At 41.9% G+C, this 26,879-nt stretch overlaps 1 protein-coding gene across 4 annotated transcripts in view; it reads left to right on the forward strand.

Moving 5' to 3' along the window:
- The window catches only part of ELMOD1 (ELMO domain containing 1), a 54,916-nt gene extending 29,780 nt beyond the window's left edge, over window positions 1-25,136 (forward strand). For 3 of the 4 annotated variants that reach the window (XM_064171005.1, XM_064171012.1, XM_064171019.1), the window contains exons 3-12: window positions 3,538-3,683; window positions 3,828-3,856; window positions 5,056-5,153; window positions 10,515-10,644; window positions 13,780-13,913; window positions 15,141-15,209; window positions 15,490-15,513; window positions 17,202-17,252; window positions 18,669-18,802; window positions 22,962-25,136. In XM_064171005.1, coding sequence (XP_064027075.1) covers window positions 3,538-3,683; window positions 3,828-3,856; window positions 5,056-5,153; window positions 10,515-10,644; window positions 13,780-13,913; window positions 15,141-15,209; window positions 15,490-15,513; window positions 17,202-17,252; window positions 18,669-18,802; window positions 22,962-23,134 — 988 coding nt within the window. In that variant the 3' untranslated portion in view covers window positions 23,135-25,136. The remainder of the gene's footprint in view (window positions 1-3,537; window positions 3,684-3,827; window positions 3,857-5,055; window positions 5,154-10,514; window positions 10,645-13,779; window positions 13,914-15,140; window positions 15,210-15,489; window positions 15,514-17,201; window positions 17,253-18,668; window positions 18,803-22,961) is intronic. The other variant, XM_064171030.1, reaches the window with a different exon arrangement.
- The last annotated feature ends 1,743 nt before the right edge of the window (window positions 25,137-26,879 follow it).

Raw genomic sequence — 26,879 nt, forward strand, 5'->3', positions numbered from 1 at the left:
TGTCTAGAGCCTCAATATTGTAATCCAAATGTGTGTGCAGAAGCACAGATGAGGAAAAACATAGTCCCAGCCATGTGGTGTCCTACCACGTGGGGATGGTGCAGAGCAGGGGCCGGAGGGAGCGGCTTGCTGCTGCCTAGTGCCAATTGAGCACGTTGTCTGAGAAGACCCAGGGACGCGAAGCAGAACGTTCCTCTGTGATTCTCAGGAAGCTATGGGAGTGGTCAGCCACCTGGGCTAAGCAGGATCCAGGTTTGCAGGCTGGAGCAGTCCGATTGGGTGCTGTGTATAGCAAAGGAGTCGGCCCTCGGGCTGGAGCGGTGCACCGGCATGTCCCAGTGTCGCAACTCATTGCTAGGCCATTGCTAGGTCGCTACCTAGACTTGGCTAGAGTCAAACCGAGCCAGGCTCGGCTGAGCTCAGGTGCGCAGCTGTTTCCCGGTGCGGGGCAAGCCGCCTTAGACCCCTGGCTCAGTTCAGAAGATGGGCAGAGTCAACGTCTTCCGTCCGTGGGGGGAAGGCAAGTTCCCAACTACCCACAAAGCAAACAGCAAGCAAAACAAAAGCAGCAGCAGCAAACATGTTGCCTTAGTTTTTAAGCATTGTGGTGAATGACCAACAACAACTGACAAAAAACACCCCTAGAACCAATCTAGGTTATTTCAGCAGAAAAGCCTAGCACCAGCAACCTGTGTTTACCAAAACCAAAGCAGGGTGCAAAACAAGTCCAATATGATGTCTCTGTGGCCAACGAAGAGGCACCAAGGCTTTTGTCTGCTCTTCCACCTGGGAAGAAGGGCAGGGGGCAAGGTGGGTATGTAGGTAGGTGTTTAGGACATGCACAGACGTATCTTGGATATTTTAGGTATAATTTGGACCTTCCACCACAACTTTGTATCTAAAATAGAGACTTCCTATTGCATGAAGACAAGGGGGTTGCCTGCATGCAGACGTTTGGGAGTGTTAAATGAATTAACTGTAAGTGTGAAGATGAAGTGGATGCTTTTAAAGCTTAATCTTCCTTCCAAGGAGATTAAATTGAAGTGAATGTAAAGCAGATTGAAGTCCTGTGTGGACCTTGCTGTGAGTTAACTTCTCTTCCCTGAATGTCCTACTACACCATGCCCCTCGGAACGTTTGTAGGAAATGATGGAGCAATTCAAGCTCTCCATTGCAAAGGGTAATACAGTCTCCTAACAAATAACTGTCCTTTGACAGCAGAAACACTATGTGGAGGAAATAATGGGCTAATGATGGCTCCACACAGCCTTGGAAAATAATAGACTGAATACTTTTGACCATTTAATAGCAATCTGGCGTATCAAAGCTGTATTGATGTTTTCCCATAATAACAGTCATCAAATATAATGACAGAGAGGTTGAGGTCAGAAAGGACATCTGGAGGTCATCTAGTCCACCTGACTGCTCTAGCTGGGCCACCTAGAGCCCGTTGCCCATGTCATAAATAACAGGCACAAACTGGCGTTCATGCAAGTTAAGGCTTTAATATAGAGTTGCAGGAATCAAGCAATGTACAGGCCTGAGTGCGTGGGGAGGATCTGCTCTACCCTAATGCACACCCTTTGCCTTCAGTTGTCTCTTTCTATACCTTATTTTATAACATATTCATTACTAAGTTCTAAGAAAAGGTTGGGTTTTCTTTATCAGTTCTTAGGAATGTGAGATGTCTCTTCCACACAGGTCTCCTTTTATCCGGTGGTCCCTCTGGTAATCTTTGAAGTAAAGGGTCTTAAGTGTCTTCCTCATGAACTTCTAAGTCCTTGTTCTTCTGTTTGCTCATGTAGAAAGGTGGCACCAGGAGGAATGCATTTCCATTCAAATATGCAAAAGACTATCTCTTCCACATGCCTCCCTCCTTGCCAATCTAATTACTCTTATCTTAAGCCTATTGCATACCTTTGCGATGGTGGTGCAAGCAGGAATACAGTTTTATTCAACCCCCCCTTCCTCCTTGTCTGTGACCTCTTGCCTCGAATTGATCAGATCAAACATATATTTCTCACACCCAGAACCATGTCTTTGCCTTTTCTGAGCTGTGCTTCCAAACCTAAGGACCCTGGGTGGATTCTCTCCCCTCAGCCTCAAGTGCTAGTGCACCCTATAGGGGTTGACAGTTGTGTAACATGGTAGAATCTGTGCCTTCATAGCTATTGGACAGCTTTTAACTTTCTTCTCTCTAGTAAGTTATGCCCATGAAATCTGCTTTCTGGGTGTGTTAATTGTCGTAGCTTTATGTGGGCTTTGGTAGCAGCTGAAATGCTAACAAACTTTAAAATTGGCTGCATACATGAGAAGCACCCTTCTCTTTTTTCTTCTCTTTTCTCTTTTTGTCTTTTCCCTTTCCCTTTTTCCTCTTTCATAGGATATAATTCAGGCTGGGAAGGACTCCAGCAGGTCTGTGGTTCACCCCCCTGCTCACAGCAGTTCACCTCTGAGGTCAGACTGGGCTCCTCAGGGCTTCTTGCAGTCAGGGTGAAAAAAAATCTGAGGAAAAGGAGACTGCACAGCCACACTGCGTTCATCAGGGAAAGATTCTCCTTATATCTAGTCTGATCCTACTATGTTTCAGGCTATGACTGTTGTTCCTTGTCTTCCTGCATTGCATCACTGTGAAGAGCCTGGGTCTTCCTTCTTCTTGATCTTCCCACAGGCACTGGGGGCTGCTCTTAGGTAGCTTTGAAGATGTTTCTGCTCCAGAATGAGTAAGCCCAGCCCTCCCAGCCTCTCCTTGCAGGGTCTGTGCTCAGTCGTATCATCTCAAGGCCTTCCACTGAAATCCATGCAGTTTGCCAAAGTCTCTTTTGCATTGCTGGCACTGACAACTGGACACAGTACCTAAACAACAGCTTTCTTGGGTTACTGTTAATTCTGTACTTAATGCTGTGTAACAGCTGATCTGGGGAAGAACTGGCAGCACTCGGGACAGGGGAAGCTTTGATTTCTTTGATCATCACTCTTCACCCTTTGGGACCTGTTAATTCATATTTGTCTGGCTAAGCAGCTGCTTTGCTTGGAGTAGGTGGATGCAGAGGCAAAGTAGTGGTTTTGTGGATCCACAGCAGCCATGATAACAGAGTGAGCTGTGCACCCTTCTCATGCAGCCTTGTTTCACCAAAGCATTGGCAGCCTCTTATTTTCAAGAGGACAAATAATTTTTTATAGAAATACTCTTTTGAGAACTCTGGAGTTGACTTACTCTGTGCTCCCAGTTCTAGTGCCTTGTGTGTGATGTTGGTGGTGTGAGGGATTTCTGTTTGGTTTGGTTTCTTGGATTTTTTTATGGGCTTGTTTGGTTGTTTAGTTGGGGGGTGGCCTGTTGTTTGGTGGTGGTGGTGAAGGCTAAAAAGCCTGATTTAACGTTTAGCAGGACAAATACTTACAGTGAATGCTGCATTTGCCTTAAAGGTGTCCTTAGGCAATGGGAATTGGAGGTGAGAAAGTACCTTCTGCTGGGATGGTGGTCTTGTTGAAACAAACTCTGCTCAAGACTCATGTTCATGCTTCTTCTTTTGCCAGGATGTTTGTCCAGGTATGCCTGTACTTCTACTGCAAATGCTTGTGGCGCTGCCTAAAATTTGTGGTCAGGAAACTAACAGGTCAATGTGAATTGCAAAGGATCTGTTACAATACCAAACCTGGAGCTGCCAGAACTATGAAAATAGGTAACTGCAAAATCCTTACTTCTGCATGCTTTTGTTCCTCTCTGCATGTTCAGAAAGTCACACAAGAGTGTGACTTCATCCTTTCGTGTAAATAAATTGTTCAGTGGCTTGTCTGACACGCTTTCAAATACTGTTCTCTTACAGAGGCATCACTGAAAGGTTCAAAAAGTAAGGTGAGTGAAAGGATATCATCATTCTTCTTTTTTTGTGGTATCCTGTGCAGTTGGCTTGTTTAGTCTGGTGTTTGCTGACACCAAATCACATTAAGGTTTAATACCATTTTATATCAAAGCCGCTTTCTATGGAAGAGGATCTTGGTTCTGCAATAGTGAGGTGGCTTGCAAAAGTCAGGGAGAGCATCCCACACCCCAGGGACAGGTATGCTGTGGCACTGATGGAATTATGTATTGTAGTATATGTTGTATATAGCTTAATTCCTTACCTGTAATCAACAGTCAGTCGCTTACGCACTTTGCACCTTGGGGTTTTCGTCTGAAAAGCAAGGACAAAAGAGGCTGAGGGCAGCAGTATATAGATAGCCAAGAGAGTTTTGTTCTCTGCTTTCTTTACAAATACCTTAATGGAGAAGAGCCTCTGACATCCTTTCACTGTAGCACTGGTTGTGCTATTAATTCTTCTTACAAAGCATTTGTGTATATGTTAAATAGCTGTTCATTTCTTTTTGGCATGAGAATTGGTGATGTTGAAAAGCTTACATCAGCGTTAGCATAACTGATGTCACATAAGGTCCTTGCTCAGCATAATGCTTCCAAATGTTCTTCTGGCACAAACAAAAGGGCAGAATCTTACTTAAAAGCTTGCATGTAAAGCACTTGCATGGTTTTGAGGCAAAGCACCAGAAAGTTCCACTTCTTGGTTTTGTTTTGGTTTTTTGGAGGTCCTGTTGATTTTTAAGTACTGAACTTTGAGGAGCATTCCTACAGTGCAATGACATGCAAGGGAAAAGCAAAACTGTTCTTCTGTGTTCCTGCAACATGTTGAGGGAAGGGATGTCAAATGAAGAGATGCCAAATGAAGGCTAGCAACTCCAGTGTTGTTCGGTAGACAGTATAGAACTGCCTTTTAATCAAGGGCCCAGTGCAGAGCATCTTCACTAGGACCCACCACAGCAATGCTACAGACTGGATATAATAGCTTGACAAAGTGTCTCGAGTTCCCACAGGGCCAGTGCTCTGAAACTAATCAGTGGGGTTGAAAAGACTGGAAAGGTGCGTTTGTGTGTGTATATCTATCCAGGTGGGATTTCTGGGCTCTTAACTTAGGAGGTTTGGGGCATCAAATTCACCATTGCTAACTTCAATTGAGTAGTAGCTTCCACAAGAATTGATGTGTGTTTTAAATCTCTCTGTAGCGGCTGCAAACTTCAGTAAGTGTTCATCCTGATGCCATTGAAAAAACTATAGAGGACATCATGGAGCTGAAAAGGATTAATCCAGATATAAATCCACAGTAAGTTCTCAGTTTCCTTACAAAACAAATGGGAATTGATTTCTTCGGTGCTTAGCTCCATGGAGAGCTGGTTCTCCATAGCTACTGTGACACACAATTTGAAGATGAATTCTGTCTCTCAGACAGCTTTGCTGTCAAAAATATGATGGGAAAATGAATGATCTTTTGCCGTGACTGTAATAGGCAAGTCATGAATCACACTGCCTTAGTATATTGTTGATGCATTGATTTGTGGGGGCCACTTCCCCAGGAATAAAATGCCACCAAAGCAGGTGGTCCTGGCAGTGACAGTGATGGCTTCTTAGCGAGGCTGTATGTGACCTTTTTGAGTATGGAAGACATCATCTCATTCCAACTGATATAAACAGTATACTGGGTTACATTTTAAACCTGCCTTTAATTACCCAAACACAAATTTTAACAATACAGATTAGATTATATTCTTTGGATGCTACAGGGTGTTAGTGACAAGAATAAATTGATAACAAACCATTACATTGACAAGCATGTATTTTAAGAGTAAATGATAACACTTTTCTGATTGCCTAACCTTTCAGACCCTAGCTTAAGTTACAAGATGGCCTAGGTCAGGCATCAGTGAGAGGAATGGTGAGGATTGTATTATCCAGGTGATTGGTGAGAGACTCATTGTTCCCAAACTTGAAAAAACAGTGACAGAATGAGAGCACACAGCCCTAAGTTGTGCCAGGGCAGGTTTAGGCTGGAAGTTAGGAGGAAGTTCTTCACAGAAAGAGTAATTAGCCATTGGAATGGGCTGCCCAGGGAGGTGTTGGAATCACCATCCCTGGAGGTGGTTAGAAGGAGACTGGATGAGGCCTTAAACCATGGCACTAGTTAATTAGAAGGTGTTGGTTGATAGGTTGGGCTCAATCTCAAAGATCTTTTCCAATCTGGTTAATTCTGTGATTCTGCAATCCAGAATAGACATCCACGAGTTGATATCTGCTCTTCTTTCAAGTGATCAGCAGCATCAACAGGAAAGGTGGTCCCAAAGTGTTGCTGGAATAACGAAATTCAAAAGCTCAGTTGAAAAAACATAGATTTTCTTTTTTTTTTGTCTCATTATAGGGATGACCTCCCAGTCCTGCTCTCTCAGTGGAAAGGACTGTAACTGAGTAGCTGTGAAATGAGGCTTCACTGATCAGAAGGGAATTGATCACTGTTTGTCTCTCTAACTTGAGAGGTGACTGTTGTGGACTTGACTATTGTCCATCTGGATTGAAAAACTAGCAACCCATGCCTTAGAGAAGAAAAGGAAATAAGAGGAACAAAACAAAGAGAATGTATGGTTCTTATAGATGAGAAGCCCTGTGAAGTTCTTCTGTGAGTGTGCACAGAACTTTTCCAGGGATGTGTCTTTATAAGACCTTGCCCACATAACCCTCAAAGGGCAGGTGGTGAAGGAGTAGGTGCTTCAAGCTTCAGCTACTGAGAGGCTGCCCATCTGGCAAGAACTCCACAGCTCTGGTGCTTTCATATTGCACAGGATGTTGGTCGCTGAAAGTCAGAAACAAACCAGTGATGACATAATTAGTGAAGGTGACATGAACTAAAACTGCAGAATGTGAATGTCCACAGCTGAAAGTCTGGCCTGTGGACATCAGAAAGTGCAGCATTAGCAGTCAGGCTGAGTCAAGTACTCACTTCTCAGTGTTGAGTAACTGGGTGGAATAATTAAGAAAAACAAAGAATTCGTTTAAATAATATTTTATATTACACTGGAGATCACCACCTCATTCTTCTCATGGCATTGCCTCTTGCCTATGAAAAAATGCTGTCTTTCAGAAGACAGAGTAAGCAGTATTTTTGCTTGTTTGAATCAGGCACCCAAACATTAAGTTACATTTTGAGTGATCCTAATACTAAAAAACCAAACAAACGAAAACCCTAGGGGGGAAAAAAAAACCCACAACAAAATAAACCAAAAAAGCCCTCTTTTTTTGTTTGTTTAATACAGGTTGTGCTCATATGCTCAGCAGAGAACAAAAGCTTCATTGTTATTGGGCTAGAACCCTTTCACTCAACATTTTCCAGGACTTAGTCTCTCATTTTCATCCTCACTCAGAGAATCATAGAATGGTTTGGGTTGGAAAGGACCTCCAAAGGTCATCTAGTTCATCCCCCCTGATGTAAGGAGGAGGATATGTAAGCAGGGACATCTTCCAATAGATCAGGTTGTCCAGAGCACTGTCAAGCCTGACCTTGAGTATCTCCAAGAACGGGGCCTCAACTACCTCCCGAGCTACCTGTTCCAGTGTTCCACCACCCTCGTGGTAAAGAACTTCCTTCTAATGTCCAACCTAAATCTACTCTAATTTCACACCATTGTCCCTCATCCTATCACTACAGGCCTTTTCCCAGACTTCTTATAGACCCCCTTCAGGTACTGGAAGGTCACTATTAGGTCCCTCTGGAGTCTTCTCCAGGCTGAACAACTCCAGCTTGCTCAGCCTGTAATCATAGAATCATAGAATCACCAGGTTGGAAGAGACCTCCAAGATCATCCAGTCCAACCTATCACCCAGCCCTAACCAATCAACTAGACCATGGCACAAGTGCCTCATCCAGGCTTTTCTTGAAGACCCCCAGGGACGGTGCCTCCACCACCTCCCTGGGCAGCCCATTCCAATGGGAAATCACTCTGGGAGAACTTCTTCCTAATATCCAGCCTATACCTACCCTGGCACAACTTGAGACTGTGTCCCCTTGTTCTATTGCTGGTTGCCTGGGAGAAGAGGCCATCCCCCACCTGGCTACAATGCCCCTTCAGGTAGTTGTAGACAGTAATAAGATCACCCCTGAGCCTCCTCTTCTCCAGGCTATATATAAGACGTGTTCCAGCCTCCTGATCATTTTCATGGCCCTCCTCTGGACCCATTCCATGTCCTTCTTGTGTTGAGGACGCCAGAGCTGGGTGCAGTGTTGGTAAAGTACCATTTCAAATCGCTGAGGAATGGGAGCCTGGGATGTGCAAGATGGTGCCACATACATAGAAACACATTCTGCCACTGAATGGCTCCTTATATTAAATGAATCATTGCTTTGCTAAACATTTCAGTGCAGATGCTTCATTTTACATGAGCCAATTTCTGCAGAAATTTCATCAAAAGCTGGCCAGTTATTTCTGTAGAGAGGACTGAGGAAAAACACTGGTTTGCCTACTCCTCAATGTAAAAAATCCTGCACCCAGGTGGTCTCTTTTTCAGAAGCTCTAGATATCCCTTGCATAGTAGAGGCTTGAAATCTCCTGGGGTAAGGACAATGGGACATGTGCCATAGTAGATGTGTTTCTGCAAATCCTTATGCAGTCATTTTTGTTAATGTAGCAGCTTTGCAAACCGGAGCTAGCATCCCAGGGCTGTTTGCGCTCAGCTGTTCTTCAAGGCTGTGGCTTGCTGTGACCTGAAGAGGAAGAAGCAGCCACAGTGATTTCCCTTTGTCAATACCGCTGAGATAAGCCTGTGTTTAGTGGTGGGAGCAAGTAGGTTGAATAACCAGGTGGTGACATGTGCAGTCTACATTAACTGAGGAAGGAATCCATGATATACCTCCACCTTTGGAGCACCTGGAGCTGAGTGCAGTGGGAGTGCAAGCCTGGGCAGATTGTGCTTCTGCTCTGAGAACAGCCCCTGCCAGCACAGGAACAGCAGGAAGGAGATGGAGGGCATCAGCAGCTCACCCATGTGCCCTGCTTGGCGAGGGGAAGAGCAAAAGCATAATGAAAAGGCGAATGGAGGAAATAATTGCACACCTCCCACTCTCCCCTGCTAGATACACCTCCCTGAAATAACATTGCATGAAACATTGAAGTGGCTTTAGACGAAGTGCAAATGTGACTTGTTTTGTGTATGGTTTTTTTTGCAACTTGGGACTTAGACATATTTCGTTTGGGTTTTTTAATGTAAAATTACTGTGCTTCCCCACTGCCTGTAGTGTTCTGCTCTAAACTGTTCTGAGGAGTAGTTAAAAACATTATGGCTGTGGTTTAGTGATGCATTACAGCAATTCACGTGCAGTCTTGTGAGGCTTTTCAGCTTGCTTTGAAGTGCAGCCTTTGTGTGAAACTGCAGGGTAGAGCAGGTGAAGCATGTAAAAAAAAAAAAAACAACGTTAAAAAAGTAAAAATCCCCAAAACAACAACAAACCCCAATCAAACAAAAAAAAAAACCAGCAAAAAAGCAGCACACTGCATGGGTTATTCTGAAGAGGTTGTAGCCATAAAAAGTGCGAAATTGCAGCAAGAGGAATGGCCTGATGGTGACATCTCTGATTCTGTAGACTAATCTCAAAAGATAAGCAGTGCAAATCCTTCTGCTCAGACAATGTAACAGTATTATGGAATGAACAAAATGTTTCAGTATAGCAGATAAGGCAGATGAGGAACCTGTGCAGCTTAATATCAGTGCAGCTTGTGTTCTGCAGAGGAGTGAGGATATAGACTTAGCTGTGCCCTCCCAATTCGTGCTAGGCACTCAGATAATTTCAGGCATTATTAAAAATGTAGGAATTTATTCCCATATATCATTAAATATTCTTATGAGCATGGCAGCACTGCATAATTTGTATTTAATTAAAATCTTAACCTAAAACTCAATAAGTTGTTGATACTTAAAGCCTTGAAAGCCACATTTGTTTTGGTGAGGGATTAGGGGTGTTTTGTCTTATTTTGGGTTGGGGTTTTTGGTTATTTGTTGTTTGGGTTGTTTTTTTTTTCAGTGCTGCATCAGGAAATGTAAAAAGGAAATGTAAAGTGTTCATTACAATAAAAAGAGAGTCATTATGATGATTCTTAGCATGAGAAAGAAAAAGCTGCCTAAAGGCAGACCTTTGAACTGTGTTACTGTTGGGGTTTTGTCCTTTCTATGCTGCTTTTTGTGGTCTGGAAGCAAAATTAATATTTTCAGCTTTTTGCTGGATTTCCCCTCACCCATTTTTGATATTCACCTTTGTGGTCTGGGGGCATTGTTTGAACAGCTGCCATTTGGATGAGGGGAAAGATTCAGTGATGTGCCTGCCGCAGGCATGCAGTGCGTTCATCGCTGCTGTATATAGTTAGAATGAGATTGGAATGTGAACATTTACTGTTCAAAAGTCTTCCAGAATCCCCAATTTTGCCATCTAAGGAGGGAACTAAATAAGACCATGCATTTCACAAGGCCTTGCTTGATGTAGTATTGATCTCTTGGAAATTCTCCCATTGTAATTAGAATGCCAGGCTGTCAATTCCAATTCATTGATGTAACATTACTCAGGTGAATTAACTGGGTATGTGCTCAGTGGTGCTGTGTCGTGGGTGCATATGATTGAGTTGGATTATGTCCTCCTTTCCTGCCCCCTCAGGTTGGGAGTATCTCTTCAGGCATGCCTGCTCCAGATTGTGGGGTACAGAAATCTGATTGCAGAGGTTGAAAAGCTGCGCAGAGAGCCCTATGATTCAGAGAATCCGCAACATGAGGAAATGCTTCTGAAGGTAGGTGCTTAAGAGGTACTCAGAGGGACATCTTTGATCCATGTCAGCTCCAAGCAGCCTGCTTTATAGACTTCTTTAAAACATTAAGAGGTATCGTTGCCTTCCCCCATGGTGTACCAGTTTTTAAGATAAGACTACTCAGCATATTAATCTGGTCTGGGTGTAACACCTACCAAGCAAGCAGCTGGCTCCCTGTTTGATGAATGCCTCTCCTTTGGCTGGACTATATCTAAGCACTGTATACCCAGCTAGTACTGCAGATAACAGCTCTGGAAGACAGCCCTGTGTCTTACTTCAGTACACCTTTCTTCAGCATGAGAAGGATACTTTTCTCTTTTAACCAGAATAAAAGGGTTGGTTTTTTACTTTCTGTTTCCTGTGTTTTTGAAGACATTGTCTGCGTATCCCAGTGGCAAACTTCCAGATTTCATTGTGTGGGATGGAAGGCTGGAGATGATGGCTTACATATTATATTCAGCAAATGCATTTTCAGATTAAAACAAGATGAAAACACTGTTTAGATAATGCATACAGAGTGAAGAAAACCATACCAACTGGGTTTTACTTCATGCTTTCAGGGAAGCCTTGCACTGGAGCACAGTTAAAAAGAAAAGAAGTATTTTTTCAGGAAGATGATTTTGCAGCCATAAGCAGAGGGAGTGCTAGACAGCTCTTATGTTAGAAAAGAATTTTGGAGATAATAAAGAGAGTGCAAAATAGTGTAGTAGCAAGTCCCCAATATTTCTTACGATCGTGTTTCTGACCATAACTGATGCGAGGTGCTTCAGAGAAATGGCAAGAGACATGGAATACCAATAATTAGCTTATCTATAAGCAAAATACCTTCTTACTGAATCCACTTGTTTGGATATTTAAAAAATTGTATTTATATATAGAGAGAGGGAGAGAAAGAGAGGGAGAGAGAACTTCAGCACTACCTGAGCTTCTGCCCCCATCCAGGGGCTTTTACAGCACATGATGGTGAAGCTGTCTCCCACATTGTAGCTTGAAGTGCAGTGCTTTACACAAGTTACTGTGAGAGCTTCTGGAAATTCTGCCTTAGAAACCTGGGCTTCCAGGCACTTCCAAAAATCCTAGTAGCATCTTATATAAACACTTTTGGGTGCAAATAACTATTTGTGAAGAATGCCTCAAATGGTCCAAGAATTCCTGTAAGTGTCTAGAACCCTGTCTTTAAGGTGGCTTTCTTGCTGTGAGGTGGGAATTTCATGCAGGAGCTGCCCAAATCCAGAGCTGCCCCTTGAAGGAGTGCTCTAGCCACCTTCACCTGTGCAACCAAATAGGCTTATATGCATAAATATGCTCAATGTGCTTATTTGTGTGGGTGGAGTAGACTTTGTCTAAAAGGACACACAGATTTACCCACTGAGGATGCTTATGTCTTGGAGGTGGGAGATTCAGGTGCTAAACTACAGTACTGGTTCCTGAAAATACCAGGTACCTAGTGGAAGGTTTGATGAGAGCCTTTGGCTCCAGAAAAGCATTCCTAAATAAGTTGGGTGTCTACACTGCCCAGAGAGCAAGGAATTGGATGTGAGAATTGAATCACAAGTGAGAAGCACAGGGGGGCTGTCTGTGGTCTCCTTCCCTGTATATGATGACAAAATTCTGTCTCCTGCGTGCTCCTGAGAATCACATCAGCAATGATGTCACATAAGTGCTTTAAAACATAACTGCATGAGAATAAAGGCAGATTTGAAACTGCTTGTCTGAGGGGAGATTAAACAGCGCAGCTTATGCTGTAAATCCCTAATGCTGAAGAAAGTATCAGTTTCACCATCTGTGCCCGGTGTAACCTGTGTATTAGCACTCGTTTACAGCAGGTGGTTTGCTTTTTGTGACTTCTCATGTCAAATGCAAACACATCCAAGGGTTACATTCCGTTTCCAACCCAAGCTGGGGAAGAATGGGCCAGTTGGTGTTCATTTCTTCTAGGTATTCTGCTATGCGATCTCTGCAATGGGTAATTTGAGTTCCTAGTGTCTATCATTTATTCATGTGCAACAGCAAAGCACTTTATGAATGAAAGATTAACTCAGTATGATTGAACTAATTAATAATACTGTATTTACTGCTGATGGATGAACAGCAAAGGTAGCAAATAGGATTTAAACAACGATGCTTCATGTAGTCATTATGAAGTGAAATTATTAAAGTTTTAAGCTTCCTAAGGCACTTAATTATAATGCAGTTAAAATTGCTGAAATTAAAAATACATGTTGGGAAATGTGCCTACAGCTCCTTCCCATGGTTAGGCTTTGTCTAAATTTCTTGAGGCCTTACTCACCAACTTGCAGCCTACGGAGAACACCCAAGGCATATGAAGAAATCAGAAGGGGTGAGTTTGTGATGTGCCACAAGGTGTGCACAGAAGTATCTGTTTGTCAGGCATGTCGATGTAGGCTGCTTTTAGGTACCTAGCAACGTGACATTTTGGTGCTAAAGTCAATGGGCCAGTACAGCTAAGTGGATTTATTCCAGCTGAGGGTCTGGCTTGTCTTTTTTTCATTTTGTTCTTTTTTTTTAATCTCAGATCAATGAATGATTCAGCCCTTAGCCCTTAGTTGAATATGAAGATGACAACTGCTGTGCCTGTATGGATTTTTTTTTTTTTATGTTCTCTGATTTGCTTTTCAGCTCTGTGGTAGCCAAGTCAGCACCCTTGATTTATAACCCTTCCAGAGACTTGCTAAAGATGCTGGAGAAAAGATTGCTGCAGAGCCTTAGGGACCTGAGGGCAGATTGCCTGACACCCTGTCAGTGATTTTCAAACAAATTCCAGGCCATTCCTGTCTCTGTGCATATGGGAAGCAGAAGCTAGTTTGATGTACAAATCATGGACAAAAGAAGTCTTTTTTGTGAGACATTACATCAACTGCTAATAAGGTCAAAAGGGCCTTCTAGGGCTGAAATATCTACAATGCTGAAGAAAGGTTTGGGATTTACCTGCCACCCTCTTCACCCCCAGGAATATAATTTGGTTTTATATTTGGGTTGCTAGGATAGCAATGCTTTTGATGTTACATCAGAACTTAGCTTGGTTTGAGTTTAGGGGGAAAAAAAGCCATACCAATGTGTGGAAGTTTAATTATCTTTTACCTGTAATCCTCCTAGTTGTGGAAATGCTTGAAGCCCAATTCACCACTGAAAGCTCGGATCTCAAAGCAGTGGTGTGAAATTGGTTTCCAAGGTGACGATCCTAAAACAGACTTTAGAGGGATGGGTCTTCTGGGCTTATATAACTTGGTGTAAGTATATTCCTCTGTAGATGGGTTTATGTGTGTCTGAAGTAATTAAGAAACTTATTACTTGTAGATTTTTAGCACGTGGGAATAACTTATGAAAGTGTTAAGCACTTCATGTAAAAAAGTGAAAGAATTTATTTGCTGGCCCAGTTTTCTGGGGGATGTCTCTTTCCAGAAGCATCTCCTTGCTTTCAGTATTCCTGATTTAACTCAGTAATACCACTTGCTAAGCTGATAAGCATATTTTTCTTCTCCTTTTTTTCCTCTTCACTTAAGTTTCTCTGACACAGTAAGTTAGCAGTCTCTTCCTACAAGAAAGAAACTGTGAAGCATATTTTCACCTCTATCTAGCTCTACTTGTACAAAAAGCCCTGGAAGTGTGTAGGTGGGAAGTTTATGTTACTGCTCAGCTTTCTTGCTTGGGAATTTCATGCTGAATTCTTAGGCAACACATTTGAAATGCAGCCACTGATGGCAGTTGAATGACTACTTGTTTCTGTTGATATTCAAAATTAAGCAGTGATTTTACATCACTGTTCCTTTCTGTATCACACACTAGGTGTTGGTACCACATCTGTTACTGTTAATTTGGGAGTCAATGAATGCCTGCTATTTCCTCCAGCCCATGTATCTACTGCAGGTAAAGAGATGTAGCTTGGAAACACTGGAGACATTTCATAAAAGAACCCTCTGCCTATGAGGGAAAAAAGTAGTCTTTTCTGCTTTTACAAGTAGGAGGACATAAATCATCTACTGTCTGTATGTCATTCTCTAGCAAAGTTCAGGTGATGATCTGGACTCTTTGACACCTGCTTCAAGCTTCCACTGGAGATGAATCCCTGCTATGTATTTCACTTAGTTTCCAGTGATGACTCTTATCTTGCTTTAATGAGTATCCCAGATCAAGAAGCCTGGACTGCTTTCTCTTGAGCTCAACAGCCAGCATGCTCTAGTAATAAGCAACAATTTTCTGTAGGATGGGTAGAAAGGGGACTGTGGTAATGCACATTCAATAAGCACTTAGAGGATTGCATTTGAAATTTGAAGCTGCTTTCATCTTTCATTTTGGGTGCCTGTGTGCTAGATTAATGAATTTACCATGTTAAGTGCTACTCATATTGTGTAACACGTGTAGTGACCTTTAAAATGGTGTGTGTGGACAGCTTAGTGTGAGTTAAGATGCTTTTTGTGTTGTGTTTCTGTAACAACCCTAAATATATATATCTGCAGGTATTTTGCTGAATGGGACACTGAGATAGCTCTTCAAGTTCTCTCTGATTCACTTCATCCTAAATACAGGTAATGCTTGAGACCAGGAAAAAAATAAGAGAGTGCTGGCTGGTGGCTAGAGGAGGGGGCTGAGCTTTTGGGTTGGTTTATTCTTTTTAGTTTGTTTGGGCATGTGCTTGGGTATTGCCACTGATCCTGAAAAGAGATCGAGACCAGGAGGCAAACTTACTGAATCTTGCAAATAGTTACACTTAGCGTTAGATGTTTTCACTTCTACTTCTAATTTCAAGTGATTTTGTATTTTTATTTGCCTTTATTTTAATTCTTTTTTTTTCTTTTCATAATGAAGGGAAGTCACTAAGAAGGATCTAAGGTATTTTTTTTTTTCTTTTCTCTTGGTTTTATGAGACCTGACATGTAAATAAAGATCAACCCATACTGCACATTAGCATCTTATAAAGTGAAAGTCTTTGTTGCAACACCAAGATTCCCATGTTCCATTCTATGAAGTTAACTCAGGTATAGCCAGTGGTGCAACACTGGGTATATCTGAACATACTTATGTATAAAGGATGAATTCAGCCTTGTCTGATTGCAGCTAAAGCACCGTATTTTAGATCTATTTAGTATCAGGCTTAAGGAACTTGAGTGACGTCTACCTATAGGGAAAAAGTCTTGAGCAGTGCCACAACAGCTGTGACTGACTTGATAATCAAATGTTGTCTAGGCCAAGGACTTGTTAGCAGAGCTGGAGAGTCTTGCAGTGCTGTGTGAGCACATGGAATGTCAATCCCTTGAAAGGACATTCAGTAAAAGACCGATACTGCTGGCTGGTGCCCACGATGTTCTTCCTGCTGTGGTTGCTTAGAAGCCATGCTGGATTGTGATGTGATCATGATCAATGTAGCTTCTGTTTCTGTTGAACTGTATTAGCTTGCCCACGTCCTACATGTGCCAACTTTATTTTTCAATGTTTGCTTGGGTTGTTTTTTAATGATGTTATGCCACAGCTTCCAAAGATGGTTAAGATTTTAGCAAACAGGTGAAGACTGATAGAATCCTGTACAGTAAGCCATTTAGGAGATGAAGTTTGTCCTCATGCATGCCACCTCTTAACACTCAGGTCAGGATAGGTATGAGCCTCTTAGCATCTAAAATACTTACTTTTTAAATACTGTACTTACAACAATTTCACAAATGGATGCCTATAATTTGGGATCTAAAGCTTGCAAATTTCTGTCTGCCTTGCTAGGGCAAAACTTCCACAAGTGTGTATAGGTGTAAAGTGCTGGTTAGGGTTGGTTCTGTGCCTGCTTTTAGCCAGTGATAAATGCAGGCCATGCTTTCTGCTAAGCTTTCTTCATGTGAGTAGACTAAAACCTGGTTGGTGGAGTATCAGCTGACTGGTTTTATCACGGAGCTGTTGTAAATGAAAAGGTTGTTGAACAGCAGAAGTGTAGCCTGAAATCACTCTGTTCCCTAAATAATTTTGCTTTAAGGAGGAAAGCTTCTGTGTTCTTGAAAAGCTCTACGTTGTGCTGAATAATGGGACATAATATTCCTTCATTTTGGCTGTTGAGTGGTTTCTAATTTGGCTGGACATTAAATCTTTTCTAGTAGAGCAGTATTTCCCATGTTTGCTACCTCAAGTAAATCAAGTATTTAGTGATGAGTGTCAGATGTATCTTTGGAAACACAAAAAGCTAAACTCATCTTTGATTAGTTAAAAGGAATGTAATACTTTCAACTTTTTATGTAGCTTAAGACTTGAGTCTAGTGGATCTTCTTTACAGTCAGTGTAGATAATAACTGGCTTTTACTGAGAGCACTTACGTGGGTGCATACTTCATAACGATGAGACAAGTTTGTTAACAATTCTATAAAGCATTGCCAGTCCTTTTGTATCTGGTTATTAAATAGAGTTAAATGCAATTAGCCTTATCAATAGAGTTAAAATACTGTGTTCAGTCAACATTATAACCTCAAAGCAAGTGAAAGAAAATACTTGTCAGATAGCAATATATGACAGTATCTGGACTTTAATTTTTTTCTTTCCCTCAGCCAACTCAGCAAAGCTGAATGGGAGAAGAAAAAGTTTGATAAGGCCATCGGGTAAGTTTAAAAATCTTTTCAGAGTTGCCACAAGCCCAACAGTTAACAATGATGCTGATTTGAGGGGAAAAAGGTGTTTCCTGGTTGCTTTTAAAAGGAAATTTCAGTGTTAATATCTCTTGCCTTAACCACACATTGGTTTTGATCAAAGATTACAGAAAAAAACAGTTCTGATGTAAGAATTAAGAAAAATAACCCAAAAGCACTCTAGCAAAGAGAACCTTTCTCTGTGTACTGTGAATAGTGCAGTGATGAATATCTGTTTAATTCTTCTTAACACATAATGTGATCAATTTGCAGTTCTTACTGTCACAGACAGCTTCTGATCTGCTTTCAGAAAAGTATAATAGGGGAACAATAATGGCGAGGTTGCCTTTTTTTTTCTTAAGCAGAGACTTTGCATTATTCATGAGCACGGAGCTGCATGTTCCTTCCAAGTGCATTTGAGAATCTGTAATATGCTTTAATGCCCATGTTGGTTTTTTTTTCCTATGAAACTTACCATTAACTTCTAGACTTTTTTTCCCCACAAACACAAAATACATGAAAGGTTAAAGAAAATGAAAGTGTTTTGGTTTACTTGATAGAGATAATTAAAAAATGCCCATGACAGTCTGCAGAAGACAGTTATGACTAGAGGAGGGAAAAACAACAATTGCTGAATAACTAAACAAGTTTGCTTTCGTCACTAAATATCAGTGTGGGACATGATGTGTTTTCTTGGGGAATGGCCACTACCAGAAATGTCAAGTTCTTGATGCAGTGGGCTCACAAATTAAGAAATAACTTTCAATTTCTGAGTTCTGCTCTTGCTTGTTGATAGCTCTTAGCAGGGCAAGAGTTTACTTCATTCGTCTAATTTCCTTATTTCTGTTTCCAGCATGCTCTGATTTAGGATTTGGTTTGTTCTTTGGCCTGTATATCTAGTTAGAAAGAGACTGCTGATGACTCAGCGGGATCATTTTCCCAGGCTTTTTAAACATGTGAACATCTTCCTAGAAGTCATTGTTGAAACCTCATGTTTCCAACTGTGGGTAACGAACTCCAGTGGGGCAAAGGATGGGTCACCTTGCAAACACAGCCACCGTGTGGAGCGCTCGCCCTGTGTCAGAGGCATGCCTGGGCTTGTTCTTATTCTGGAGGAGCAAATCTATGGTGCTGCAGTGAAAATGCTGGCACAGTGGTGAAACTCCTGTTTCCTCTGTGACTGTATGTTTCACGAAGGAAACACTGCTACTAGAGTGTACAGAACAGGCAGGATCAATGTTTCTCTTGTTTACCCACCCCTCTCTCACCCAAAGAAGGGAATTAATGCACCTCAGTAGCACACAAAATCTGCAGTGTCATCTTTGTTTCTTACAGTACACTGAAAGAAGACAAACTCTCCACAAATGTCGCTGCTTCTTTTTCTTACAGCTATTCTTTTGCAATCGTGGGCATTAACATAACAGATCTCGCATACAACCTGCTTGTCAGTGGAGCTCTGAAGACCCATTTCTACAATGTTGCTCCAGAAGCACCAACACTAACTCACTTTCAGCAGACGTTCTGTAAGTGGCAAGGGTTGGGAAACACACCATTTGTACTCCTGCTCACGCTTTGTACTGCTCATACTTGAAAAAAAAATGGGGGGAAAATAATTCTCTGCTGTCTTGCACTTGGGAAAGAGCAGCCCCAGGTATCAGTTTAGGTTGGGGACTGACCTGCTAGAGAGCAACGAAGGGGAGAGGGACCTGGGTGTCCTGGTTAGGTAGAAGGTTGACCATGAGCCAGCAATGTTCCATGTAAACATGAGAGAGATGTTTTTCCCTGTGAGGATGATGGAACTGGAACAGGCTGCCCAGGGAGGTTGTGGAGTCTCCCTCTCTGCAGATATTCAAGACCTGCCTGGCTGTGTTCCTGTGTGATCTGGTATAGGTGATCCTGCTCTGGCAAGGGGTGCTGGACTAGATGGTCTTTCAAGGTTCCTTCCAACCCCTGACTTTATGTGATTCTGTGAGTCTGCACAGGGGCTATGCTATTCTTGCTCTCCTGCTTTTAGGGAGTTTGTATTCAGTTCTTGTTTGTGCCGGATGCCCTACCAAACCAAGGGGTAAACAAGACAAAACAAAACTCCTAAACCCCCAATCCAATTTAGAAAAAAAAAAAAAAACCAAACTACCAAGTGCCTGAATAAATCCCACTGGCTTAACATTTGTATCTACCTGTAAGTATTATTCTCCACCTTTTAACTTTTCAAGAGAATTGTCCCCCCTCAAAATAATGCTTTCCCAGTTCTTTCCCCTGTATTTGAGCATCTCCTCTATAGCACAATATGCTGTCCATCCTTGCACCAAAGGAGCAAAACTTCTCATATTTCTTCTACTACAGGCAAGAAACTAATAACAAGAAGTGAAAATGCAGTGGTCTGCACATTTATAACAACTGGAAATGGTTTTGGTGTCTCTGGTTTTTTAGGCTTTGTCTGCATGGTTTGTTTTGGTGCTGGTTGGAGGTTTGTTTTTTTATGTTTGACTATTTCAGTAACATTATTTTGTTCTGCATCTAATATTTTCTTATTGTTTAACTGACAGTTGCTAGTGTCCTATGCTTCTCTTTCATGAAGGAGTCTAGTCTTTTCAGAACAAGATTTGTTCACCCTTAGTCTTATGTGGGCAGATATCATACTGTATTGGAGCTCTCCCTTTTGTGATGGTTTCAGAGTTTCTGCTCTGGATAGACTGACTGGTAGAAACTCCGGACAGTTTAGATGCTAAGCTTTTGTCCTTAGAGGTCGATGGCTGATGAATAAAGACAGGCAGCTAAGTATCTACCTAAATACCACTCAGAATCACAGATTCACACAGTATCACAGAAATGCTGAGGTTGGAAAAGACCTTTGGGATCACCAACTCCAACCAATAACCCTGTTCTACAAGGTTCACCCATAAATGTTCACTCATGCATCTTCACATAATCTGCCCATTGGAAGGGTTACTCTGCCTGTTTGCCACATTCCCAATGTGTGTGGCCTAGCAAATGGATGTGTCTAATACAATTGGTGTGTCTGCTTCTCAGCATGGCCAGTCCATCACAACAACAATGAAAGGAGAACTGATCTTGATAGCTCTTGTCTCTGTAGCCCATACATGTATGAGTTATGAAGTGGGATAAAACTTGCACAGGTCTCTAGTGTAGTAATGGGCCAGTAGAAGTTGTCAGTGTTCCTACATATTCTGCTTGCCATTCTAGGAAAAAACTTGGGGTTATCAGATAGACTTTACTGTAGAGGAAGCATCAACAGACAAATTTTCCTGGAGCAAGGATGATTCATCCAGAGATTATCTGTTTGAGTCTGACAAATCCCTGCACTTATGCTTTTGCAGTTTCTCTCCTCTCTCTGCCCCAGTCATTCTATGTTTCCTTCAAATTTCCTTCAAACTCAGATCCTATTAGGCTACACTAAATGCCTGCAGGCTGCCTGACTGAACCAGAAAGTCAAAGTTACATTGCCCAACCATCGGCCCTGCTGGTAGAGGAACACCTTCTAAATGCTGATTCATTACATCACCTCATCCGCACCCTTCTGCTCCTTCAGGCTATGGGGATGCATAAGAAGTTAAGAGTTCTGTTTGGTCTGCTGCTTTTGGACTCTGTTGCCTTCTCTGACTGCACAAGCAATGCATGAAACTGTGTTGCTTAATAGCATGCTGAACAGTCACTGCTGAAGTACAGAAGGTACCTCATGGAAATCTCCTAGATTTGAGGTGTGGGGGTAAAGATCTAACAATGTTTTATGCTTTATATAGCAAGTTTTTACCACGTGTGTTACTGAGCATTTCTTTGGAAGTAACATCTCTTTGGAATGAAACTGCCAGTGACTGTTGAAATATATGGAAAAGATCTGGAGATGTACCTAAATTATTTTTACAATGAATTTTCTCAAAGTGATGGTGGGGAAAAATATCACTACACAGGTATACCTTGAAATTTAAGTTAGAAGCTTGTGTGTTGTAATAGTCTTACAACAGAGATAAATGCATAGAAGCAATGAAGCCTTTTGTACAAAGAATGCCTTCACTTTCTGGAATACAAAAGATTTAGTTGTACATTTTGCTGTGTTGAAATGAAGGATTATACATCTTCAATGGTTCATCTGCTCTGGAATTTGGGATCAATAGACTGGGTCCAGTTCATTCAAGTCCTAGTGCTGGATGTAATGTTTTTCCTGTCAGCGAAATTCTTTTGAGTCTGAGGACAGCACAGAACTGAGAGGGTAAAGGGCTTGTTCTGAGAAGTGTTAAACCCACTTTGGAATCAAGTTTCTCCCTGTAATGGGGTTTTCTTACAAAAGTTAATGTTTCTGTATATCACCTTATTTCTCTTTTAATGATCATAGACATAAGTGTTGAACATGTTACAGGATCGCAGGATATTAGGGGTTGGAAGGGACCCAAGGAGATCATCGAGTCCAACCCCCCTGCCAGAGCAGGACAATACTATCTAACACAGGTCACAGAGGAACACATCCAGAGAGGCCTTGAAAGTCTCCAGAGAAGGAGACACCACCACCTCTCTGGGAAGCCTATTCCAGTGCTCTGTGACCCTTACAGAAAAAAGTTGCCCCTTGTGTTGAGGTGGAACCTCCTGTGCTGCAACTTACACCCATTGCTCCTTGTCCTATCACAGGAGCAAGTGAGCAGAGCCTGTCCTCCTGCTTCTGGCCAGCCTTCAGATACTTATAAACATTTGTCAAATCCCCTCTAAGTCTTCTTTTCTCCAGACTAAAAGGCCCCAGGTCCCTCAGCCTCTCCTCTCCTCATTTCCAGCAAGGTCATACACAGACAAGATAAAACTGTTCATGTTAATGCAGGAAATGTGATGGTGAGTGTTACTATGTAACAGTGAGGTCTCCTTTAGTGGAGAGTAAGAAATGCTCTCATGAGGAAATATCTGTGAGGTAGAACTTCAATATAAACAAAAGAGGAGGAGACTGAGGGAACTGGGTCTCTAGTTTGGAAAGGAGAAGACTGAGGGGCAGCCTCTTCATAAATATATAAAGGGTGAGTGCCAGGAAGATGGAACCATGCTCTGCTCAGTGATGCCCAATGACAGGACAAGGGGCAATGGGTGGAAGTTAAGGCATAGGAAGTTTCATGTAAATATGAGGAGGAATTTTTTTCCTGTAGGGGTGACAGAACACTGGAACAGACTGCCCAGGGATGTTGTGGAGTCTCCCTTTCTGGAGATGATTCAAGACTTGCCTGGATGCATTCCTGTGTGATCTGATATAGGTGATCCTGCTTTGGCAGGGGTGGTTGGGCTAGATGATCTTTTGAGGTCCCTCCCAGCCCCTAGCATTCTGTGATTCTGTGATGTTTTGAGGTCCTTTCCAGCCCCTAACCTTCTGTAATTCTGTGAAAAGGCTGGTAAGGCAGCATCAGCAGCATCTTCTGCTTTTATACTCATCAAGTTTCATGTTTAAGTTCATGTATCCGTATGTCAACACAAGTAACTTCTTGTATACCTCATGCTAAGTTCTGCCAGTCTATAATATGTTGTTTGTCCAAAATAGGTTGTCTTGTGTCTGCATAGTGTTAGCAGGTATCAAACCTCATCGATCAGGATTCTCTGTGTACATCGTATTTGTTAATTGCAGGTTTCTTCCTAATTTTGTATGTGATCTTTACCCACTGTATTTATTTCATCTACTCATTTTTTATGATGCAGGCTACCTAATGCATGAATTCCACAAGTTCTGGATTGAAGAAGATCCTCTGGACATCATGGAGTTCAACCGCATCAGAGAGAAATTCCATAAGCGAATCTTGAAACAGCTCCAGAACCCGGAGATGGCTTTGTGCCCTCATTTTGCTGCGTCAGAAAGCTTAATCAATATGTAGTTTCTCATTCAATTTGATTTGGAAACACTGTCTCACTCTTGTGTTAGCTCACTGTTTAGACCATCACTAGCATACTGAATGACCATGGCGATTGTATGCATGTTTTTGGTGCAGTACCCATCTATTTTGTCACAAGTACTGGATTCCCCTTCTGCTTCTCTCGGTGGGGATTTCTCATTTTGAGTGGGTGCTCATGTTGCCCCATTATGCAGTGTGACATTCTCAATTGATGTCCAAGTATCAGAGTTTTTCTATTTTTTTAGACTTTCCTCATAATTTGGCATTGACAATTGAATCGTATTTCTCTAGCCGTGTTTTTGTATATGTGGAATAAGTAGCTGGATCTCGTATTGTGACAGCTTTTTAACTTCTTGGTATGTTTTAAGATAACTACTGGCATTTCAAGCAAATTATGTGTTTGGACCTCATCTAGAAGATAATGTGTATAATTTAATCCGATGCAGGCAAACACATTAAAGTCCGATTTTCTCCATGCAGACATTATAAGCTCAATGCAGAATTAATGAGGCTTATGAGATACAAGTTTCAGTGAGAGGAGTTTAAGCAGAATTGCTATTGGACACAGCTGCATGAATACCAAGTGGTCTGGTGATGCTAACACATTCACAGTAAACTGCAAACACACTCACAGCTACTACCAGATACTGACAGGGGCCAAAAATTGCCATGAGGCTGTTGTGACCATCACCACCATGCTGAAGCATGGTCTAAATTCCTGTACATTCCTTTGAATATATAGGGGTTAATATTTGGTGTCACATGTTGAAAGGCAATATGGTTTGGTTACGTTGCACTTGGTGAATTCAGAGGAACGAAAATCTTTTTTTTTCTTTGTTTTCTTTTTTTCTTTTTTTAACTACTAAAACCATTGTTTTGGTTCTCAGTTCAGTTCCCAGACACCTGGGACAAATAATTGATGAGAAAGTTTAGAGCAAACCCACTTGAGTTTCCCAGACTACTTATTTAAAAAAGATAAAATGGCAAATTGCCTTTTTTTTCTAAAAGCATAAACGAGTAAAAGTGTCTGACACTAAGATTGTGTAGTATATTGAACAGCATCTACCATGGCATTTCATACCCATGGTATTTTTTACCTTCTAAGCAATCAATTTTAGTATTATATGTTTGTGTAAATCACTTGCATATGGAGACTAAACTGAGTAGTGTCCAACTACTTGTGAATTATATGAATAAATTATATGTCATCCTCAACTGAAGCACTGTGTGTTTTGTTTTTGAGGTATGCAGTAGCACAGATGAAAACTGTTTTACTTTAATGGATCAGATCAAAGGGATCCAACAGCTTTGCATAATCTCTGTAGTCTGAAGAGTGATCTGAGCTTCCTCAAATCAGCTTTTTAATACCATTTATGGTTACAGCTTGGGCTGTTATTTTGTAAGTGGAAAAAAAAAAAAAAAAGCAATGAAAGTTCTTGGGAAACTCCTTGGATTTAAGCCCTCTCATTTCTTTCCTGTAATGTAAATTGGGGATCAGGACTTCTCTACAGGGCTGGAAACTTGCACTCATTGCAGAGTTTATCAGCAAAGTTGTGTGGGTGTTGCAATAATTTGCCTTCTCCAATGAATTTGGAAATATGGAATTGGGATTATTAACCATTGCATATTTTGCATGAAAATACAAGGAATTAAATTTTTGCATGGTGAAGTTGCTACTGTTCATTTTGGAAAGTGGTTATTTGCAGTTACTCGATATGGAACACTTCTTTGCATCACTCTTGAAGCTTCTAAAATAAGTTTATAATAACCGTTTTCATCGTTGCAAATCTCTTGCCTTTCTTCACTGCCTCACTCTGCAGTTTGTTAGGCTACAGTGGTTTATTTTTAATACTCTGCACTGGAAATCATGGAGTTGAGTGGGAGGGAGGCACAAAGGTCCCTGCTACCTTCTTACTGGTGTGATCCTCTCAGTTGTTATGCCTTGTCTCAAGGTATCAACTTCAAATAAAATCAGAAAATGTCATCTGGCTCCGTGTCAGATTGTGTCATTATAATCTAGCTGCTTTGGGTGATTGTTTTTCCTGTCTTGCAAAGAGATGGATTTAATGAAGCTAAGTGTGAAATTCCTTCCCCTGTGGAGCCCCTGTTTGCTGGTGCCTACAAATCTTATTGCCCTGCTTTAGCTTGTGACATCCTTGCTCTCAAAATCCTTGCCAAACCTGGGGCAGAGAATGTCCCTGGTGACTGACTGCCAGACTGGATGTGCACTGCTGAGGGAGGATGTCTGTCGCTGCCTTACCTCCTCCCAAGGAATGGCTTCTTAATGCAAATCTCAAATTTCTTTTAGAAATTGGAATTTGCACCGTCAGTGATGCATCTCCAAACTGGCCTGTGAGGAACCAATTTCTCTGGAGATGATAAAAGAAACGTTTAAACAAAAACAACAGCAACAAAAAAGTTGTTTCAAGAAAGTAGAATCAGTGTTTGTGCTTACTGCAGAGTGGAGATTTGGGGTTAACTACGAATAGAGAAGATTTAGGTTAGATCTCTTGAAAAACTTCCCATGGCCTCACAGTTGCTGTACTTTGTCTGTCTCTCTCAGAGGCTCCCGTGACACTGGCTGGACATCTACTGCTGGGAAAGCGTCACCCCTTGCCCTGTGTGGCTCAGACAGCAAGTGCTGCCTGCCCAGCCTGTAAAGCTGCTCTTCACTTTTTGGGTTTTTTAAACGGATATTTTTCTCAGACAAATAATGTATGTTGGCAGCCCCATGAAGCTGGGGGTTGCGAAAAGGCATGGCTGTGCTGGAAGACAAAGCAGATTCCCACAGCATAGCACTTCCTTACCACAGCTAACACCAATGTAAGTTGTTACCATGGCTCCTCAACAGCGTGGGTGGGCACCGATTTGTCTTCAGTAACCTCAGTGCTCCACCCGCATCTGTGGAGCTGGGGCTGTGAACACCAGCAGGACTTCTGCCTGGGGCTGTGTTTAGAGCTGGGAAGAGAGCAAATGCTGCTTCGTATCCTGTCACTTTTTGGCTTGCAGGTTTGGTTTTTTTTCTTCCTTTGGGGAAGGGAGAATCATTTTTGATGAAGTTCTTACTGGCTCTTTTGGGAGGTACTTTATCAAATGCTTGTGCTGGTAGCTATTTCTATCTACTACCATTAGAAGCAAAAGAACTCCATCTTATCTATGCAGTTTGTCTTGGAGAATTGTATCTGCTGGTTGTTTTCTGGAGCAGTGCTGAAGCTGGACTGGAAGGACTCCTGTCACGTAGAGGCTAAGGAGGATAGATCCATTGGTGCTTGTTAATGGAAGTGCAATCATTAAAAGCACCTGTACCTGCTCTGTGGTCTGTGCTGGATGCCTTGTAGAGCACAGCTGGGTGAGAATGGCTTAGTGGTGCTGGCTGAAGCACTTTGCTGTAAATGGAGAATTGTCAACATGTCCCCGGTTGAAGTAAATGCTGTGAGGTGGAGCAAGTTGTATGTGAGCAGAGTGCTGATGTTCAGCTTGACGAACTAAGACCTGCCACTATTGGCTCAATCACTGGTAGCATCATACACAGTTTTTTTTTCTTTTATGGAGTTGGTATTATAATTTCCTTCTTAATCCTGCCCTTCATGGGCTGTAGTTAGCGTTTAACGTTTCATTTGCTGATCCATCTGTTTCTATCTTGGTGTGATCTGAGGTTTTTTTACCCTTTCACATAGGCAACCTGATTGCAGGGCTGCTCACTGGTGGGGTTTTGCAGATTGAAGTC

Source organism: Pogoniulus pusillus, chromosome 3, assembly GCF_015220805.1.
Source record: "Pogoniulus pusillus isolate bPogPus1 chromosome 3, bPogPus1.pri, whole genome shotgun sequence".
Lineage (NCBI taxonomy): Eukaryota > Metazoa > Chordata > Aves > Piciformes > Lybiidae > Pogoniulus > Pogoniulus pusillus.